General features: G+C 33.2%; 2 protein-coding genes and 1 long non-coding RNA gene across 6 annotated transcripts in view; all 3 read left to right on the top strand.

The window, feature by feature from the left end:
* Window positions 1-7,814, top strand: part of LOC127878343 (uncharacterized) — a 29,568-nt gene extending 21,754 nt beyond the window's left edge. For 2 of the 3 annotated variants that reach the window (XM_052424877.1, XM_052424871.1), the window contains one exon: window positions 1,191-2,256. In XM_052424877.1, the coding sequence (XP_052280837.1) occupies window positions 1,191-2,063 (873 nt within the window). In that variant the 3' untranslated portion in view covers window positions 2,064-2,256. Of the gene's footprint in view, window positions 1-1,190; window positions 2,257-7,422 lie in introns of those variants that run through there. The other variant, XM_052424882.1, reaches the window with a different exon arrangement.
* Window positions 2,376-7,194, top strand: LOC127878361 (uncharacterized). The gene is made up of 3 exons (XR_008048790.1): window positions 2,376-2,579; window positions 3,819-3,928; window positions 6,852-7,194. It is a non-coding gene; the product is annotated as an uncharacterized LOC127878361 (long non-coding RNA).
* A 2,509-nt stretch (window positions 7,815-10,323) lies between the features above and the next one.
* The window catches only part of LOC127878369 (sodium-dependent proline transporter-like), a 40,711-nt gene continuing 27,173 nt past the window's right edge, over window positions 10,324-23,861 (top strand). For both annotated transcript variants that reach the window (XM_052424897.1, XM_052424905.1), the window contains exon 1: window positions 10,324-10,503. The gene's annotated coding sequence lies outside the window, so the exon portion shown is untranslated. The remainder of the gene's footprint in view (window positions 10,504-23,861) is intronic.

Here is a 23,861-nt window from a genome sequence, read left to right on the forward strand (position 1 = left end):
ACTGCCTGGACGATATCGGGATACTGTCGGGAATGTGTGACCTCGGCTTAAATCTCAGTATATCATGCGGTGGGTTCAACTTACATAACAAGGTCTACAGTAGCTAACCTTTGTGAGTACATAAAGCTGATATACTTCCAATTTCACATATCTGGTGTGGCGAAGCCCATCGCTGTCTCTATTAGATGCAATCTATCTTTATAAACGTGCTAATTGTTTCTGCATCCGCGTACGTATCTGTTTCTCATTTCCCCCCACTTTCCATTTCATTCGACTTCAATTGAGAAATATGCTTCACTGATAAATGTGTTCACCCCATGATATGCACATTGAAATTGTATTTGTTCCCTGTGCTAGTTCATGAAAAGTACATCGTGACTCACAAAGAAAATGCGTTTGGCTTTATTTTTGTTAGGAATACATTATCTTAATTCTCGGAACGATAATCATCGCACAGACGCAAGGTTTCTCAGTATATAAAACACTTTCAAGAAATCTAAACAAACTTAACCGGCAGAGATCAATTTGAAGTGCATTTTTATGGTTTGAATCCAGTTGATGAACACTTGGTGGTTATCATTTAAAATATATTTCGTTTAACTTTTTCGAGGCCAATTTGATTTAAATGCGATATGTTTTTAGCTAATAGGACTCATGGATATGGTTATTTTTAGTGCATGACTCAAATGTCCAAAATGAACAAGTAAATATAGAAATAAATTCCTAAACACAATTTATAGGTATACATGTAGATATAAAATATTATGTTCAAATGAACATGTAAACATAGAAATAAATTGTTAAATAAGCATATAGGTATAGATGTGCGTATAAAATGTTGTTAGACAATCGTTATCTATTCTTGCTAATAGCAGAGAAAGAAACGTTTAAACATATGTATGTATTTTCGTCTCTAATTTATGCGTAATTGTGAATTGACCACGCAGATCTACTATGAAATTATTTGTGTAGATAAAATCTGAAACACTGTATTGTGTTTGAATCATTATAAAACAGCTCACAGGCTTTAACAAGAGAGCATAACATCGGTTTATTTCAATTAGGAAAAGAAAACATACGAAAATTACAAAACATGTATATATGCAAACTACGGTATGGTATTTGTTTGTTGTCGCAATACTACAAATTCATGTTATACCAATGTCGAATGTCTCTTTGTCTACTTTCAGTGGAAATGGAACGCCGGGATCTATCTGTCCTACCGCCTGCTCACGGCTGGTTACGCGCTGTTTGCATTCATCTACATATTCCGAGAGGTTGAAAACCCTCAGCACACTCTTATGGCGTACGTCACAATATGGTCGTTCCTCATACTGACTATTTACCTCGTGATGTCGGTGTTTGTGACGTCATATCACATTCTGACGTCACGCGGTAGAAGCCGTTCAGTCTGCAAGACATCGGTGTTACCGAAGGCTGCGTACAGCGTATCAAATGGAGTCTCAACCGGGCTCTCCAACACGGGGTTCACTGTTGATGGCAACACCGCAGATGTCGTCATAGACGTCAACGAAAAAATCGCACCAACTCCGTACGGCACTAACAAACAAAACGATGTCGAATCAGCGACGTCAACCCTTAGTGTGAAATCCGAGGTAACGTGGTACATGATCATGACGTGGACACTGGCGGATATAGTATACGTATTCGCTTTCATAGTTACGGTTGTGTATTTCGGAGCGCTGTATCCATCGATAGGTCATACTAGTTACGGGGACGTAAACGTACACGGCGTCAACAGCTTCCTCGTCTTGATCGACGCCTTCATCGTAGCTCGACCCGTTCGTCTTTTACACGCGCTGTATCCGGCGTTATACGGATTATGCTACGTCGTGTTCAACACCGTCTACTGGACGTTCGACAAGGACAACAACGTGCTGTATCCAAACGTCCTCGACTGGAATCACCCTGAGATCACGTCAGCGTTCATTGTTGGGCTAACTTTGGTCGGAATACCGCTTTTCCAGCTTATGCATTTCGGGATTTACATAATAAGACTTTACATTTATAAACGAATATATGGATCTGAGGTCCCCGGATGACAGACCAATCATAAAAGTTGTTTTTGCTTTTTTTCAGCGTAATGCGTTATTCGTTGGAACTCTAAACGTCTAAATATCTGTATAAAAAACGTGGATACATTATAGTTTGTTACTTTATTATATACCTGTTTAATGCTTTTAACAAAATACAGGTTGTATCAATCGTTGAAATAAAAAATCCCGTATTTCGCTACTCGCTGTTTCTAATTCCGTATTACCATACTAGCCGGACTACTTCGACCCATTTAATGACGTCACATAACAAGCACCGAAAATAGAAATATTTTATATTACGAAATATATTAGGTAAAAAACGTATTTTGGAGTGTGTGTTTATCATGCATAAAAGTATATTTCGATAGGAATACAATAAAATAGTGTGGTTTAAACTAAGTTTCGATAAAGACATGGAAGATAGAAGTGGACGTGCATATCGTTTAAACGTTTTTGTTATAAACATCGGATTAAAGTTGTCAACTTAATAGTTATAAAAATTGGATTAACGATGGCATTAAGGTAAGCGTGTCGGAAACCTGTGTTTTCCCGGTTCGAATGTTTACACGTTAATTTACATAAACTGTATTCATACGCGTCTTAAATAAACTTTGGCGTACCGTTTTAGTCATTATTTTGTCAGTTTTGTTTAAGTAAAAATACATTTGCTAACTGTGTTCGTTAGTTGTTGTATATAATAAAAGGAATATTACGCTAGTCAATTGTCCAAGAGTTTGTATCACTCTCGTGGCTTGTGCAATTTCGCATCACACTCGAGGCTCCGCCTCTCGTGTGATATGTCATCACACAAGCCACTCGAGTGATACAAATTCTTGGAACATTTGACTAGCGTTATATTCCGTATATATTGACTATACTATAGTGTTGAGTAGCTATCAAGAAATAGGCTACTATTTGAGAGCATCGGCTAGAAACATGCTTGTAAAACCTGAATCTTTGTGATAACTTTTGGGGTATAACAATTGTTTGGATTCAAACATGCTGTATAAAAATATGTCAAGAAATACACAGGGCGACAGGCTATAATATACGTACTACAACAAATTGGCCGTAACTGTGATTGATAATTATATTAGATCATTTATGGTGTATGTATTGATTATCATATATTGTTTGACAATGAATCCATAACGCTAATGCTTTATTGATTTCTTTGCAAAGTATAATCTGCAATCCACAACGATGTGTCAAAGATATATACAGACAGACACGTTCAGAGATCATTTGTATATTATTTGCTATTGTGTATTTTTGTGAACAAGAGTGTAAGCATATTTTGGTTCTACAGCAGCAGCATTAACAACAATAACCACATAAGCAACGGCAGCGGCAGAAAGAGCATCAATATTACTCATTTGCTTTGTTCATATTTTTCTATCAATATGTTGAGTCATCATTTTGATGGGAAAAACACAAAACGTTTGTAATAATTTTGATAAACATAAACATATTAATCTTTTTAAGGTCTTCTTAATACTAACATACTGTTTAAATATGAATCTGTGTATGAGGATAAATGCACATACCTTTATTATTTTTATGTAGTTACATTCTTTGTTCAATATTTATAAATACTTATATTTATTTTGACACAGTTTTCTTATGCATGTAATTTAGATTGCTATGTAATAACACGGCGTCGGAACATCGCTATCATGTCGACATTTAAATAAACATTCAAACTGTTATTGTATATATGGATTTTCTTCTTTTTTGTCACAAATGTTCTTCTCTTAACAGCAAAATTACCCTATGATCAGATTTGCAAAGAAAGCCGATTGAGCACTCCGGCTGTCATTGACGAAAGTTAACAAAAACTACATCAACAATGGAAGCGGGAGTAGAGAGCCGTAAGTGTGGCTTAATTAATTACTGAACGACGACGGTTACTTCGTTATCCCATACATGCCGTGGTGCAAAAATGCCTTCACAATATTGGAGTACTCTTCGGTTTACAGTTTATATCGACGATTTAAGCGGTCTTAAATTATACATATTTGTAATATAACTGTACTAGCTATAATCTAAGCCAGCAAATTAACACAACTGATGCATTTGAGTCGTGTTCATAAAACTGGGCATAATGCATGTGCGTAAAGTGTCGTCCCAGATTAGCCTGTGCAGTCCGCACAGGCTTATCAGCGACGACTCTTTCCGCTTTTATGACATTTTTCGTTTAAATGAAGTCTCTTCTTAGCAATAATCCTATTTAGGCGGAAAGTGTCGTTCCTGATGAGCCTGTGCGTACTGCACATGCTAATCTGGGACGACACTTTACGCACATGCATTATGCCCAGTATTCTCAGAACGCGACTCATTTTTAAAAGTCCCCAGAGCTCTACCAGGATACGAAGGTATTTATCAATCCTTATGGAATGGGTTGAGAAACCCGAAATCGAAAAGCAAGTTTAGGTTTGCTAGTGTTCAATACTTATCTCAGATTCTATTTTGGTTCCAATAAACGTGTTAACCTTTTGATCGTTTGTCAATGTTTGAACCGCACCACATTAACCCCCTTATCACATCTTTATGGTTTGTGACCCATATAGCACCAGTAATGCGTTTACCTTTAAGACACGTCTCCCAGTTGTGAAATGTGTGTGTTTAATTAATTATAAAAATGCAACAAGTGGCTTCAGACAAAATATTTTCCAATGCTTCCACATTTGTGTATATGTCTCAAAAACGGCAATGTCTTTTCAAGTAAAAAGTAATAAGTTAACAGATCTTAAAGGAATCTTGTGATATCCTAAGATAAAAATGTTGAATTATTTCAAAATCGAATACACGGTTTATATGAAGACGATTCAATTTTGAAGATCTGTAAAGTGTATCTGGTCGAGTTTCAACATAGTCTTATAAATTGACGGAATATGGCTGTAAGACATCCCAGTAAAATCCTACAATGGATAATTTAATAATAATAATAGTAATTATAATAATAATAACAATAATAATAATAAGTTGGTATTCCAGATTGAGTTTTAAATCATATTTATTTAAATCACTTAAATAAATATTAAGCTTGCAATCATTTTTCAACATTAGATATGTCGCTAAATAAACTTTATATTAACACTTTAGAAAAATGTCGAATTAACATTTCATAGGTTTCATGAGGTTGCTTCTTTTTTTTTTATTATTAAATTGGGAATCTTAAAAACAAACAAGACACACTTTTAGAAGATCTTACTTTTTATTTTTGGGGAGATATTTGTGGAAGGAAATATAATGTTTTTGACTAATACCATACACCATCATAATGTAGCGATACATATTATTGTATATCACAAACGGTTTAAAACTGTTCTATATTCCACATCTCCTTATTTATGATAGACGATGGATACTTAATTGTCCTCAGCCTGCAGTGTTGCAATATTGGCTTGTCGGTATGGGGTACTCTTTGGTGAACATGCCATATCGACGGCTTATTCTCAATTTCTGTATTGAAGTTTTAACTTTCGTCATGGGACAAATGCATGGGTCATCAGAAGCATTAATTGTGGTGCATTTTTTAAATGAATAGCGCTATACAAAGGCTTTCATCAATCCTTGCGGTTCTGGGCCGAGAAACCCGAAATTAAAAAGCAATTGTATGTTTGCTAGTGTTCAATACGTATCTTAAAGTTCATGCTGGTTCCATTATACTTGGTCATATTTTATCGTTTGTCAATATTTGAACAGCACCGCCGAAACTCACTTTCTCAGATATAAATGTTTTGTGACCTATATATCATCAGTTATACTTATGTATGCCTTAAAGAAACGCATACCAGTTTTGAAGCAGCGAGAGTGTTTTTAAACAGACTCCCCTCACCCGTTGTTTTATTTTATTTTTTTTGCTTAAATGGCGTGGTTTCTGTCTTCAAGAAATATTTCTTCATGGATTTATGTTGATTTTTAGCGTGCATTATCAGGCAAACATATTTAGATATATTCGACAAATGTATCCGAAACTGTGACATGCATATAATTATATCTGTACACTTTGCGCTTAGGCCATACGACCAGACTACTGATACAGGATGAGATATGTAGGGTATCTATAGATGCAATTTTATGAGCCGCGTTCTTAGAAAACTGGGCATAATGCATGTGCGTAAAGTGTCGTCCCAGATTAGACTGTGCAGTCCGCACAGGCAAATCAGGGACGACACTTTACGCTTTTATGACATTTTTCGTTATAATGAAGTATCTTCTTTGCAAAAATCAAATTGAGGTGGAAAGTGTCGTTTCTGATTAGCCTGTGCGGTCTGCACAGGCTAATATGGGACGACACTTTACGCACATGCATTATGTCCAGTTTTCTCAGGACACGACTCATATGCATGCATGTTTTGGTACGCACTGTTCGCCAACCGTTGTGTCCCTTCAGCCTGTTGAATCCACCTTGGTTGCCCGAATTTACTTGGCTCCTAAATTTCATGATGCTGTGCAGATTTCTTGATATTAGATGTGCATTTGCTTGGTTGATATGAAACTGTGTTTGGATTAAATGTACTTTATATTTTTATCTACGTTAAAATGCACATCCGTTTAATACAAAATAGGCCAATTGATTGTCGCACGCTTTGTGCTTATTTTGTTCAAGGTTATTGATGACTGCCATTATTTCGCGCAAGCCTAAGGACCGTTGATAACATTTGTGTAAATATGTCAACTTTTGATTTACTTCGCATGTTAGGGGTAGTGAATACTAATTTTCAATATCCATGCACAGTTAAAAGCATATTTTAATGTAAAATTTATCAGCATTATACCAAATTTCAGTTACTGCAACAAGCGCTCGTATTAGATCGTGACGGCCCAGATAAAATGTGGCCATCAATAAAGTGCTTCTGTATCTCATCAGGATGCCATGCATCATTTGTAATCAGCGACGTCAACCCTTAGTGTGAAATCCGAGGTATCGTGGTACATGATCATGACGTGGATATTGGCGGATATAGTATACCTGTTCGCTTTAATAGTTACGGTTGTGTATTTCGGAGCGCTGTATCCATCGATAGGTCATACTAGTTACGGGGACGTAAACGTACATGGCGTCAACAGCGTCCTCGTCTTGATCGACGCCTTCGTCGTAGCTCGACCCGTTCGTCTTTTACACGCGCTGTATCCGGCGTGATACGGATTAAGCTAAGTCGTGTTCAACACCGTCTACTGGACGTTCGACAAGGACAACAACGTGCTGTATCCAAACGTCCTCGACTGGAATCACCCTGAGATCACGTCAGCGTTCATTGTTGGGCTAACTTTGGTCGGAATACCGCTTTTCCAGCTTATGCATTTCGGGATTTACATTATAAGACTTTACATTCATAAACGAATATATGGATCTGAGGTCCCCGGATGACAGACCAATCATAAAAGTTGTTTTTGCTTTTTTTTCAGCGTAATGCGTTATTCGTTGGAACTCTAAACGTCTAAATATCTGTATAAAACGTGGATACATTATAGTTTGTTACTATATTGACATATATAGATACTATAGTGTTGAGAAGCTATCAATAAATAGTCTACTATTTGAGAGCATCGGCTAGAAACATACTTGTAAAACCTGAATCTTTGTGATTACTTTTGGGGTATAACAATTGTTTGGATTCGAACATGCTGTAATAAAAAATATGTCAAGAAACGTACCGGCTATAATATACGTACTATCCCAAATGGGCCGTAACTGTGATTGCTACTTTTTTAGATCATTTATGGTGTATGATTATCATATATTGTATGACAATGAGTCCATAACGCTAATGCTTTGTAGGTTTCTTTGCATACTATTCTCTGCAAGCCACAACGATGTGTCAAAGATATCATGAGATAAAAATGTTGAATTATTTCAAAATCGAATAAACTGTTTATTGTTTATATGAAGACGATTCAATTTTGAAGATCTGTAAAGTGTATCATGTCGAGTGTCAGTATATTCTTTTAAATTGACGGAATGTGGCTGTAAGCCATCTCAGTAAAATAATAATAATTATATCAATTAGATAATTATATCTAATTATCATATAACTAGCAGTAGCAGTAGCAGTAGTAGTAGTAGCAGCAGCAGCAGCAGCAGCAGCAGCAGCAGTAGCAGAAGCAGTAGCAGTAGCAGTAGCAGTAGTAGTAGTAGTAGTAGTAGTAGTAGTAGTAGTAGTAGTAGTAGTAGTAGTAGTACTAATACTGATCATTATAATGATGATTTTTTATATTAATATATATAGACAAATTATTTGGTCAGACGAACATTATAAAATATGACCTCTGCAACGCTATGAAAGCGAACATTGGAGAAAGTGCGCCCGGTAGAGGACTCGAACCTACGACATCCTAAATGATATCACGTTGCTCTTGCATTTAAGCTAACACGTTGCTCTTGAATTTAAGCTAACCGGGCGGCTAGTTCTTACCCACGCGTGACTCAAACTACAAGTCATTAAAACTGATACTAGATACTAGATCTATGCCCTATGATCTCCGGTTCCGGACGCTAATGACCTTACCACTCGGCCACGGATACGATGAAAGCGTAATGAGTAAGAAGGGATAAGCGATCACATTATGGCGGACGCATTTTTTGACACGATCTTCAGCATTGACATTAAATGGTGCCTTTTCACGATTTGGTAAATTGACAAAATTAAAACAAATTGTTTCAGATTCGAAAATTTTCATTGTAGCTATGATATTTGTGAGGAAACAGTAATACTGAACATGTACCATGTTCAAAAATATACATTATATGCATCTTTTGACGATTTAAAAACCTGAAAATTATGAAGCGTTGCAACGCGAAACGATTGCATAATTTGGAGTGTTCTGTTGTCGTTATATTGTGTGATACTACGAAGATTTCTTATATATGAAAGTATTAAATACATCACGCATTGTATAAGCACGGATGGCCGAGTGGTCTAAGCGAAAGACTTTTACTCCAGGGGTCATTGGGGCGAGCCCGGTTGAGGGTGACTTTTTTCTTTCTTTAATTGTATTCTTTTTTTTACGTGAGCTTTTTAGATCTTATGTTTACATTTATCAATATAAAGCATTTAATGACAAACTTCAATACATGCTAACATCTGTGAAAAGGCCCGTTTAATGGAATATTGAACGTTTGATCTTTCATTGTATTGTTGCCATTATAACCATATTAGTAATACTGCTACTGATACTGCTGCTGCTGATCATGATGATGACGACGACGACGAGGACGACAGCATAATCCTTTTAGTTCGATGAGGACGAACGCTTTAAGCACAATTCTGGGGAGTTGTGAATACAAAGTATGTACATACATAATATAAAACACAGTCTTATATGACTACATGTGTTATTGCACATGAAAGTAAGTACAGACATATAAGCACCTTTTGCTATGCTAATTGTTAGGTATAAAACCCCATTTACCTGCCAACTGGCGTACGTACAACACAATGACCACAATGATAAAACGTGCATCATTTTAATTAAAAACAAATGAGGTGTGAAGCAATTTTCATCTTCATTATTTTACAGGACACTTATTTCTGACATTAAGTTCATTTAGTTGTGAACAGTATTGATTTTACGTACTCAGATTTTTGTTTAAATGTAATTGTAAATAATTATTTTGTTGCACACATAGCACATTAATTTATACAAGGGAAACAACTAGCAATGTATTTTAAACATCAATAATCTGGAGGTTGTCTTCCTTTACTCAAGTGCACGGTTGTTGTATCTGACACCGTTTGATATCGATCTACAATTTACCTTCTCCTGAACATCCGCATAGTGTGTCACAGTTAAAGATACTTCTTCACAGATTTGCGTATTTAAAAAAAAAGTCAATAGATGTGTTTACTGACAGATCTATAAAAAATAGTATTAACAAATAGCAAAAAAGCTGAATACACAAAATTGCAGGCCTCGGGATTCGAACCAAGGACTTCTGGAGGCAAAAGCTTAAAAGCTACTACTGCACCGCTTAGATTTTATTATTTATTATCTATTTATAAACATTTTTTACCACTAAAACTATTTCCCAACTAATCGAGGACAGGGCGGTCCAAAGCTTTATTATTCTTATGATTTCGGATGATGATTAGCAATTAATGAACCAATTATTTCAACTTTTGTCTTCGTCAGGAATGCTAGTTCACTTGTTAAAACATAATATATACATTCTTTTTGAATAGATGACAATTGTTTTTTAAAATCGTCAGTTTGCCAATCTGTTAACAAGTCCCTTTAAGATAGCGTTATGCTCCACTGAGCTCTAATGGTTAAGTTTACGCGAGCATTGACCTTTTATATGTTAAACTGCATACCCAAAATATTGCTTTAAATTAGGAAATTGTTTATCCAATCATTACGATGGCATACATTTCAAATTGTGTGATGGAAGTTATTTCACAGGATTAACACAGTTTTTATTACTACATCGTTTGTACAGGTATGGTGTGATAGGTAAACTGTTTGATGTTGCTTTAAATATTAGATAAACATACAGTTTTCGTTTTGTTTTAACAAAAAATCCCATTAGGCTTTTGTATTTTGCTTTGAACAAAAAGGAAGTTTAATTATTTAGCGCTGTACGAAATTATTCGACTGTACTGTAGTTTAAGTTTTAAGTGTTTTTATATGTTTTTTAGTTCATGATTTATAACAATTCAAATTGAAATTTAATGTTGAAAAACAATGAAATTACGAGTTTCGATATAAAGCTACGCGCTCATACACGCTATGTTTAACACACACTAATCTTAGTAGTTAAATGTCTCATTTCCTCAAACGAACATGAAATGAATGCCTCAGATCTGAAATAAAGATCTGAATGTACATCCGTCCTCAAACGTACATTTGTTGTCTGCCTCAAGCAATGTCGTCTGAACCAGGGTCAGTGTCAATACGGACATTGTCGACATCATTACCGGTATATTCGGAGCGAGTCCATACGAATGTTAAATTGGAAGGAAGTCGTATTAATTAAACATGCTCTGTGTGCCTAATTTCGATCACGTTAAACTTTGTCTCTGCGCATGCTCGACATCAACAACGATTACTGAAAACTTGCTACGGTATTTAGACAAGGTATTCAAAACTGAATCCAAATCTGCCAAAAAATGAAATATAAACAAACAAAACGGTCGTAAACGGTTAAAAACTATCTATTACCCTACATGATATACGTCACTGAGAAGCACTCCTAAGTTCGACCAGCTGTCTTCATGACGTCACAAATGGGGGCTCACATGGGGTAGATAAATAGTTATTACTCACACGAATACTTAAGCTAGGAGCGAGGCATTCTTATGTTGTTGTTTTTTAGAAAAGAAAGGTTATTCATTTATTTTGAATATAATTGTAATATGTGTCTTAAATATTTATTAAAATTAACAACAACTAACAATTAAGAAGGTAACAGAAAAGAACATTAAACACTCATAAACACACATTTGTAAAATTACCAAACATATTTACATTATAATACGAAATTTTTCCTAAACACAATGTGGACATAGGAATGTCTCACCCCTTCTAAAAGCCAGTTTTTCGTGGAAATTGCGCTGCAGTATATTGCTTAAATTTAACAATAAACGTCTTAATTTTACTCCAGTCATTCTAGCCTTAAAATGGCCAAAGGTAGAAAAAATGCAAAAGAATTGATTTGTTTGTTTTTAAGTATTTTAATATATGGGGAATCTCATGAAAAGGTTTTAAATTATTTATCTTTGGCGGAAAGTGCTCAAATTTGTAAAGAAACAACATGCATTGAACTTCAGCTGAAACCAGTGGAAATATACAAAAATTGCATATATAAAATGCATCCGGCCATTAAGCATTAGTTTTCATTGTTTTAAAGCATACACGACATACACATATATCAAGATGCTGGTGATGATCCTTAAGTCTACTTCTTTCTTATTTTGATCATAGTTATCGTATGTTTTGGGTCTATTTATCCCACCCACTTCTTTTCAACAGTGTCCATTGTATTCTCAAGATCATTCTCATAAGAAGATCATTTATTGCAACCAGAAACATTTATGCAGCCCAGGGATATCTCATTTAAGTAAAAATAAGAAACTAATTATTTAACTTTAATTCCTTTTAATATATTTATGGTTATTATAATGTGAAGACAATATATACTTCACCCATTTTATATGAAATACATATAAAACTAACTGTACACAAATTGGTGAAAACCATATTAATGCCAAGCCTATATTTTCAATGTGTTCAATATGGAATTAGAGAGCATATACTGATTGGATATAATAATAACATGTAAGAGTAAAACGATGTGTAGGGTCGCGAAAACATATGATATAGTATTGTAATAATTGGTTTGAATACATTTTAAAATTTTTAAGCGAGCAATTGTTCTCTCTTAACAAAATTATATTTTTGGCTTCAGTTCTGTCAATCACGAGAGAACTTGATACATATTTATGAGAAACATCACTTACAATAGCATCTACATGTACATGAAATTAATACGAGTGTAAAGAAATTGTTTCGTCAAAAAATACGATAGGACTATAACATAACATATAGTTTTGTCATTTGTGTCGAAAAACCATTTTTCACAGATACTCTATTTTGATACGTATTAAAGAAAATAAACATCCACAATCAAAGAAACTCATTGGAAAATCTGGCATTGTCTAATTTTAGACAATAAACATATACGCGCACATAAAACATACTGCTTACTTACGACTTAATATAATAATTTAAAAATATACCTCTGTACTTATATACATATTGCACTAATTATAACGTGCGAATGATATTCATTACGAAAACATGCCAATAAATGATGTGTACAATTACTGAAATACCTGAACTCTTTCAAATATTATCATAAATGCATTGAATCCTTATACAATTGTTTATCTCTTTATACAGGTCGTATATATAATACGTTCAGGTTTCAGACACAATGTCATGATCATCATTGATCATTCCTCGACAGTTCCCACAGCCTTGTGAACAATCAAGTCCATGTTTCCTAAACGTACATCGTGTTGAGTCACAACTTTGTTGGCAATTATAGCGTATGACTGTGAGAAGAGGTTCAGGAGCAGGCAGATGTGTCCTTACTTGCATTAATTTGTTGTCGGATATCTCCCAGCCCCAATCTACTGCATCCAGTGTTTTGTTTCCTCGCTATATCTGTGTCTGTAGGTATGTGCGCAGTGAGTGAAACCGAAAAGCAGCCGTGGTCGGTGGTAATGTATCCACTTGGACGGATGTTTTACTTGTGCAAACCTTCTGGGTAAACTTACGAAATCTCAGGATATCGAGCCCTTCTAAAGGATCACCGTTGTTTAGAAGAATAATTGCCTCTTCACTACGAGTTGTTATCTCGTTAACGTCTAATTCTTCGTCATAAAATATCTCAATGATCTGTCTGAATTTGGGACTGGTTCTGAAAAACTTCAGTACGGTTTCTTTGCTGATACCATATATCATAGAAGTTGTATTACAACCTGTGTATGAATGTATGAACGGAAGCATGTTGCATTACTCTGTTCCAAGGACATTCTTCGTTTTCTTGACATCCCATACTTTCTTTGTCTGATTTTCTCGCCTAATATCTGATTAATACACCCCTTTTCTTTTGCTTTTCGCCTGGTCATCCATCATACCTTGTCCTTCAACAAAAATGCTCAAATAAGGTGAAGGTTGGAATACTTTTTCACTGGAAAAAAAAAAAAAAAATGAAATAAAGTGATAAAATAAAGTGGATGTTGGAAATACTTTATGACTAAAAGGTATGCTGTGACTTTATAATAGATGATGCTAAATGATGCTTGATATAAAACATAGAATTAGTAGAGAACACTGCGTTTAATAAATACATTCCTCGACGTGTATGTCAAAAACTATACTGTGCGAAAACAATAAGGCAACAAACATGAATAGTGACAGGAATATTTCAAAGACGATAACAAAGGGTAAACAAGAACAAGACAGTGAAAAAGAAAGTAAAAGAAGAAAAAGAAGCGAAGCACTGTCAAGTACAAGTGAACAAGAAAATAGCATGTCAGAACAAGCGACGCCCAATAAAAGCAATAGAAAACAACAGAAGAAGAAATCAAAGAACAACGATGATCCGATTAATGAAATCGATATGGAACCAAAAGTAGTTGATGATGAACTGACTGAAGTCATAAAACAGATGAAACAAATGAATAGCAAACTAGAACGAGTAGAATCCGCGATGAAGAAAATGGATAGCAGGCTAGAAGGTACAATTAAAAAAGGTGACGGTACAATTAGAGAAACAATCAAAGACCTCTTATTAGAAATGAAAGAAGAGCTTTTAAAGTCAATGGTAAACAGAATAGAAGTTTTAGAAGGTAAACTTTTCGAAAGAGATATGGAAAATGACAAGCTTAGAACTCGATTAGAAACATTGGAAAAGAGCATTACAGACATAAAACAGGAAAGCGACTTAATTGTTCGGAAAGCAATAAGAGAAGAAGAAATGAGAAAACAGGGTGAAAATGATGCTGAACAATATAGCAGACGCAACAATATAAAGATCAAAGGAATACCAGATCCAGACCCAAATGAACCAGCAACAGAAACAGCGACAAAAGTAATAAATTTTTTCAAAGAGAAAAAAATAGCAGAGATCTCAATGAATGACTTTGATATCGTGCATAGAATACCAAATAGAGAAAGCAAAAATCGCGACATCATTTTTAAGTTTGTCTCCAGATTTACAAAAGACAAAATTATACGAAACAGAAAACTGCTGAAAAATTCGAACGTTTACGTGAACGAAGACCTGACGAAAATAAATCTGCAAGTCTTAATGTGTGTCAAAAAGAAAATGATGGACGAGGTGAAAGACGCCTGGACCAGCAATGGGATAATCAAATACCGGGACCAAATGGGACATGTACGCAGTGTGAAACAGGACGAATACCAGGAATGGCTAGACTTGCCATGGCCAAACCGCAGACAGTAAGAAAAAGGATTATACTCCTTTTTTTAACAGTATACATACACAAATATAGTGTTTGCTCGTGATTAGCCATGTGCGTTATACATTCACAAAATGCTCGTGCAACATTCTTTACCAATCACAAATAAATACCGATCTGTATAAAATGTAAACCGTTATTGTGCTTGGACTAACCATACAATAAGCAAGAAATTGTAAAGCGGATTAAATTAATCCGTGCGCTACTTAAATATCTATTGAAATATTATAACATTAAAAACACTTCAATGTTTATTGTATGAATGTCAAAAATAAGTTTTAAAACATATGTAAAAGTAAAATAATAATTTATACAAAAATGCTCAATTAAAACAATAGTGAAGTAGTATGACTCCATAATATGTTTTTAAAATTATCAAAAGCCTAGTGAGAAGCTTGATATTTTTGCTTTCGACAATTTAAGCCTCTACACACGGGCTGTAGTGGAATTTATAAGATAATGCTTAACATGAAATCATCAAAAAACTTGTGGAAAATAAATTTAAAAGTAAAATAATAATTTATACAAAAGACTCAATTAAAACAACAATGGAGTAATATGACTCCATAATATGTTTTAAACGTACCGAAAGCCTAATGAGAGCTTGATACTTTTGCTTTCGACAATTTAAGCTTCTACACACGGGCTGTCGTCGTATTTATTAGATATTGCTAACTTGCAAAAACATTTAGTAGTATACCCTAGTCGCGAAAGATATTAAAGTAAAACTGTTTACTACTATAATAGTGTATTAAATAAAAATAAATCATCTTTAACATTTTTCGTTGGAAAATTGGCATTTTTTACGTACAAATAAAATTAAACAAATGTATAATATGTAAACGTCTTGCAATTGCTAATGATAGTTTATTGTTAAACTGCGGGGTGTTTTTGTACGGACATAGGTGTGTTAATCTTGTTGTATAGATGTCTTTCATGCATATTACTAAAACTACTGTGTGTCGTTACTGTACATGCATATGCTTGTGAATCGTTTTGCATAATCGTTTTTTGTGTGTATATAACCAAACTGCTGTTTGTTTCTTGCACATACATATGCTTGTTAATCTTTTGTAAAGCTGTCGTTCATGTATATTACAACATGAGATTACTGGCTGCCTGCCAAAGTTCATTATACCTAGATAACGAAATGAAATTGCAATACGTACGATTAAATTTATTAGTTGAACTACTTACCTTCTTCAAATGTAAATAGCGAGCCCGTGGACTGTAACTGCAAACAAGATACGTGGTTGTACCCACTTCCATACTTATTATATACGAACACATGTATTTTGTATAACTGCGCAAGGTTGTATGGAACAAATGTGCTTTAATAGTTTGTTTTGTTTTTGTTCATAATATGTTATTTTGTACCACAGCCTCGCTATTTGCGATAAAATACTTATTCGTCATTTGCCATGATAAATACCATATTAAATACCTTTCAAGGCAACGGGGAATCTCTATAGTGGAAAGCTCAATTAAGATGTATGTTGCAAAAGTATGTATGTTACAAAATTGTATTTACATGTTTAGATAGTTCTACAAAGCGCACAGCTTAGTTACGATGTATTTTGTAAAATTGTTTATGCTGTAAAATTGAATCCATCTGTAAGACGTACAATATTATTTTGATGCGATCTGCCCAACACACATGCACACACGCCGCACACACGCCGCATAAACACGCACACACACGCACACGCATTCACACACCCGCTTACATGCACAAAACGCAAAAGATATTGAATATTAAAAGGTAATAAACGTTAAACATGCATCATATAGCAGAACACAAGTATTTCCAACTCCAAATTAAAAGATAAATAAAAAAATAAGAAAACTTCGTAATAAAACTTCACATGACACAAACATACAATACAATATAACGTTACATATTTTAAAGCAGTCAAAAAATATAAGAAGACATATTCTAAGCAGAACTCAGTGCAATGCGATAAATCCAATATATTCTACTTAATATACAAATTGTTACATTTAATGTCAAGGGTTTAGGGACTAAGAATAAGCGTGATGAAGTATTAAGCTGGCTAAATCAAAAGGCATTTTCTGTTGTTTTATTACAAGAAATTCACTATAATGCTCAGAATGATAATACAAATTGGGGAGCTTCTTGGACAGGGCAATATTTTTTAAGTGGCGGAAGCTCCAATAGCAATGGCGTAGGAATTCTTATTAATAAATCATGCAATTGTGACATTATTGAATATAAAGAAATCATAGTTGGAAGAATGCAACTTAAAAAACTACATATATCAGATAGCAACGTAATTTTGATTAATCTATATGCACCAAATAATGATGACGTCAATTTCTATAACACATTAGAGAATACTATTAAAGACTACGAAGACGAAACATTAATAATTGGAGGTGACTTTAATGCCGTTTTAGACTATAACTTCGACAAATTAAATGGAAGGGACAATTCTAACCATAAAACATCAAATAAAATAAATAATATCATAGAAAATTACGATCTCAGTGATATATTCAGAACAAAAAACCCAACTGCAAAGGTTTATACATGGCATTCCAACACGCACCCACCAATTTTTTGCAGACTAGATTATTTCTTAATCTCAAACAACATTTTAAATGCCGTGTCGGACTGCCAAATACACCCAGGTTATCGCTCCGATCATTCTATTGTTAAAATGATATTAAATACCAACAAGCAAGAAAGAGGACCCGGGTATTTTAAATTAAACAATTCGTTATTACTAGACACTGAATATCAGTCAAAAATTAAAAATGAAATAAATTTAGTTGTTGAGTTTAATCAAGAAGCTAACCCGAACACCTTATGGGAATTAATTAAAGGAAGAATAAGGGATGAAACCATCAAATATTCAAGCCATAAAAATAAAATTAAAAATAAACAAGAAAATGAGCTACTTCAACATATTATAAACATTGAAAATAAGTTATTATCAAATTCAAACGATAATTTACTTTTAGAACAATTAAATAATGCAAAACAATTATTACATGAATTTAATAATACTAAAATAAAAGGTTATATGTTAAGGAGTAAAGCTGAATGGATTGAGGGAGCCGAAAAAAATACAAAATATTTCGCTAATCTGGAAAAATATCATTCTGAAAAGAAAACGATAAAACAAATAAAAATTGACGAAAACAAAATAGAAGAAAATCCTGAGAAAATCATACACCATATAAAAGACTTTTATCAAAAATTGTATAAAAAAGATAATAATATCGAGGAGAGCAGCCATTCGAAATTTTTTAACAACAATGTAAATAGAATAAATAATCCGGATAATATAGAGCATCTTACAGAATACGAATGTGCAGAAGCCTTAAAAGATATGAAAAACAACAAAAGTCCGGGTTCCGATGGTATAACTGCGGATTTCTATAAAATATTTTGGAGAGATATAAAGAAATACCTAGTAAATTCACTAAATTATTCTTATGATAATGGCAACTTAACAGAAATTCAAAAACAAAGTATCATAACTTTACTTCCAAAAGGAGACAAAGATCTATTAACATTAAATAATTGGAGACCAATATCACTACTTAACTGTGATTACAAAATAGCATCAAAAGCAATTGCAAATAGAATAAAAAAACACCTCCCAACCATTATAGGCACAGAGCAAACTGGCTTTGTGAAAGGAAGGTATATAGGAGAAAATGTAAGATGCCTGTCAGAAGCTATTGAAAAAGTGAATATTTACAATGAAAATGGGCTAATTTTTTTCTCAGATTTTAATAAGGCATTCGACAGTCTGGATCATGCTTTCATGAGGAATAGTTTAGCTAAATTTGGTTTCAACTCCGCAATTATAAATTGGATTAATTTATTTTACAAAGACGCTAAGTCATGCATAACAAACAATGGTCACTTTTCTGAATACTTTAACATACAAAAAGGTGTTAGACAAGGCTGCCCGCTGTCTCCCTACATATTTATAATTTGTATAGAATTATTGGCAAATGAAATAAATACAAATGAAAATATTTCCGGTATAAGAGTGAAAAATACAGAAATTAAACAAACGCTCTTCGCAGATGACGCATGCTTCCTTCTGGATGGATCAAGATTATCATTTGAGACCCTTATTGCAACCCTTGACAATTTTTAAAAAATATCAGGCCTAAGATTAAATAAAAATAAATGCACTGTTCTGCGCATAGGACGTATGAAATTTTCAAACATTATTTTCTGTAAAAAACACAATTTTTCATGGACATCGGAAAGTGCAAAAACGTTAGGTATAACATTTTTGAATAACACGGACGAAATGACCGAGTATAACATCAAACCAAAGATTAAAGAGTTTAAAAATTGTCTCGCAAAATGGCAAAAATGGAAACTAAGTTTAATGGGAAAAATTACAGTTTTAAAAACATTCGCCTTTCCGAAACTTATATATCCTTTAACAGTTTTAAATAATCCAGGCAATGAAATTATAAAAGACATAAAGAACTCAATGTTTTCATTTTTGTGGGATAATAAACCAGATAAAATCGCGAGAAACAAAATTGTTCAAAACTACAAAAATGGAGGACTCAAAATGATTGATCTCGAAAATTTTATAGACGCGCTAAAATCAAGCTGGGTGAAAAGGATGTTATATCCACCAACAACAAAATGGGCAAAAATTTACAGTGACATGCTTGAAAATAATGGCAATCTCTTTATCTTTAAATGCAACCTAAAATCATCAAATATAGACTCTTTGGAATTGAAATCTAAATTTCTAACTGAATGCTTAAAAGGATGGTGCCGCGCGAACTATAAAGAAAAACAGACAATCATAGGGAAAGAAATACTCTGGAACAATGCAAATATATTTCTATTGAATAAAACATTGTTTTACAAAACATGGTTCGATCGAGGTATTACACAAATAGAACATATCTTTAACTACAGGAACAAACATTTTCATACATTCACAGAACTTCAAGAATTATATGATTTGCCCCGTTCTGATTTTTTAAAATACCACACGTTAGTTGGTTGTATACCAAAATGCTGGAAAGAAAAAATTAACAATGAAGAAAGGTCATACGTGCCACCTAGTTACCTTATTAATAGAATCACCCCGACAACAAAAATATGCAAATTTATAAACGAACTGTTAATAGAGAATACACATATAAAAAACAACAAACAAGAACACAAATGGGAAATGCTTTTTAATAAACAGTTACATTGGGAATCAATATTCACAAATTATATGCAAATCACAATAGATTCCTCCTTAAGAACGTTCCAGTATAAATATATGATGAACATTGTTCCCAACAACGAAAATCTGTTTAAATATGGCATTGTAGAATCTAGTCTCTGTGATTTATGTTCAATGTCTGTTGAAACTAATATGCATTTGTTTTGGAATTGTCCTAATGTTCATATTTTTTGGAACAACATTGAGACATATATAAAATCCCAACTTAGCATTTGTACTGATTTCAAATTGTCTTATGAATGTATTTCACTTTGTAATACTTTTATCAACAATAGAAACTGCTCAAACTGTATCAATTTTATTGTATTACTAGGAAAATATTTTATATTTAAATGCAAATATCAACGATGTCCACCAATTTTTCAAAGATTTTTGGAATATTTTAAATACAAAATAAAAATCGAAGAGATTATCGCAAGCTGGAAGGGTAAAACTGAAAAACATACTCAAAAATGGAATAATTTTGTGATTTAAATCTGTTTTCTTAAATTTAAGGGAAAAAAGAAGATAAATATGTTAATATATCTACTTCATATGCTTTTCTACTTGTATTCGTTTGTGTCCTTCATTATTTAAAACATCACATCCTTTTTCATTTTCATGTATTCCATATGTTTATATATATATGTACTTTTCCCTGTGTAAAATGATGGTATGTGCATATATTATGAAGTGAATAAAGTACTAAAAACGAAAAAAAAAAATTCTCAAATAATTGATTGAATATATATATATATATATATATATATATATATATATATATATATATATATATATATATATATATATATATATATATATATATATATATATATATATATATATATAAGTTTAATATAATTTCAATACATACAACTGTAACAGAAGTAGAACAACGTTGAATAATGATTTGTGTTGCTTCCAATACAGCCGCCCAGCATTTGAATCAGTGTTGGTTTCATTTTCCGCGTCCTTTTTGATCGTGGAAAATATGTTCATTATATAATAGCATATTTCAGTATAATAAAGTACGTGCTGGGTGGCATGAGTGGCAAACTGTTAATAACCGCTTGTGAACAGACCCAATCCAAATATCACTGACTAGCAGTATAATTATATTTTTAAATTATCATTTTACTTATTATAATACATGACATAATTCCTAAAATGGACTTTTCAGTTAATATAACATACCATGCTGAATGAGAAAGATGGCCAAAGCTACTTGAACTTCTGGTCTTGTCACATACTTTATACACTACTGCGTCTGCACAAAAGGCAACAAAGAATATCAAACAAATGAAATGTTGTTTTTTTAACTTGAAACTACAACTGTATATATATTTGCTTCAAAATTAAAATCTGTACATCAAAGTAATAATTGTATACAGGAGTTAGAGACAATCAACGAGTTGTGCGATCTTACCATATTCTCAAAACTGTGTTAAATATTGGACTATGTGTATGCCTTATTGTGATAAGTGTTTTAATCCTAGGGAAACATAATGTTCTTACAAATTGCATGGCGTCATTATGATTCAATTTTAGAACAATATGACATAACTTTATGCTACATATTTGACCTATGGTAATACCCTTATATGTAGATCTCAATGTTTTCGCTGTAAATGAAATGCTTTTTAAAGGGACTTGTGTCAGTCGTCAGATTTACATTCCTGCAAATTTAGAGAAAGTGTAAATACAAGTTATTTTTTACAATAAATTTAAACATCCAATTCGTGTTAGAGTTGTAAACATAAATTTTAATAGTTTAATAATAACATTCTATGCATTTGAACGCACTCTTACCTTTGTTAAAAAAATCCCAAATGATCAGCCCCCAATGCCTTCTTTCAACTTCCCCCGTCGATGTTTGAACCTAGAAAAAAAGTGTTTCATTTCTTTACATTAACCTTATTATAGTTCATTCATTATACACCATAAACTTGTTGCCTTTGTACTGCATTATTCTCTATAGAATATATGCAACAATTTTAAAAGTTTACCGATTGCATTCTACAGTTATGTGAGGGTAAACATACCTTAGTATTAATATTTGCTGGCAACGAGCCACATTAAACAAGAGTAACTGATTTCTTCCGCAATCTGTATTTCATTGATCCACGTGACCTGAAATGGAGTAAATATAGAAAATATTTAATACTTAGCAATTTCATGTACATAATAAATCAAAGAATAGAATGAAATGCGAAAAACTAAGAAATAATATTTTCCCCAAAATTCGCGAATTTTGACACAAACACGCTTCCGTACTTTTAAAAATTGTGCAGAATTCGGTTTACATGTTGTCAAATTTTTTTCATGCATTTGCAATGTCTTTGGTAAATATCAACTGGCCATGTGTCTTTTATACGTAAAAAAAGTCTACAAAGAAGTACAAACGACTCAATTAAATAATTTGATGCATGTGTTTGAAGAGGGCTGTGGTCTTCTTATAATCTTGTTTCAACTAGATTTCTGCTAACACATCGGCACTATAAAGTATTGCTCTATATTGAAATATATCAATTCACATCATCTGAAATACAAAACTTCTACTTACCGTCTTTATAACCTCAAATCACAGTTGATAGTGATACCACATCGATCAGCAGAACTGTCAACTAACTTTGCCCGCAGGAGTTTTTTACCTTATATAACAGACGCCGAATATCGGCGTCTTCCCCCACCAAACTAGGCTGGTTTTTTCCCCTTTCAGAACCAAAAATTTCCCCCTTAAAAATAAAATAAAAAAATACGTCTATAATTTTAAAATGTAATGCGCTGATCTAATTTATGAATGCCCTCTTATGAGCCCCGGGTAAACAAAGCGCTTATTTAGGTTACGCATGCGCAATTAATTTCCTTCTATATTACATATAAAATAGTTTAAGTTCGATATCATTTTTTACCATGATCAAGCGCATACCCACTATATCATCATACATCATTGGAAAGATAAATGCATAATCTTTAAAAAAAAATGCATGTCATTATGTGTGCTAACTCAAAATATTTACCTTAGAATAGGCACACCGATTTTGTGCAATCTCCACGCAGAGTTGTCGTTCCTTGCTCTCACAAACAACTCTGCATAAGGCTCAGCACGCCATTTTTTCTACCAAATAGATAAAACCGAACAAACGCATTCCATGTATATTTGAGTGGATATTTAAGATCGCATGCATTAAATTAAGAAATATGACTTTGAAATTAACGATAAATCGGTCAAAAACTTGTGAGTTTTAATGCAACTCTTTGGAACTATTTTATTGCCCATTTACACAGATGGAATCATTCCACGCACTTCACAAATGTAAACAATTGAACATAGTTTTTATTGAGTGACGTGAGGCATTACTTCGACGTATTTATGTATGGTGGTTTCTAAACATAAAAAAACCACATCAATTTTATAATAATGAATTAAGACTGATATAAGATATCATGTTATGAGATAGTTTTCTTTTTAGCAGTGAATGTAATGTAACCGTCGTGCAAGAGATTGTTTAGTATACTGTAACCTCAATGATGAACGCTTGGAATGATCATGACATGAATAAGACGCTTTCATAACA

Source organism: Dreissena polymorpha, chromosome 1 (genome assembly GCF_020536995.1).
Source record: "Dreissena polymorpha isolate Duluth1 chromosome 1, UMN_Dpol_1.0, whole genome shotgun sequence".
In the NCBI taxonomy this organism is placed as follows: Eukaryota; Metazoa; Mollusca; class Bivalvia; order Myida; family Dreissenidae; genus Dreissena; species Dreissena polymorpha.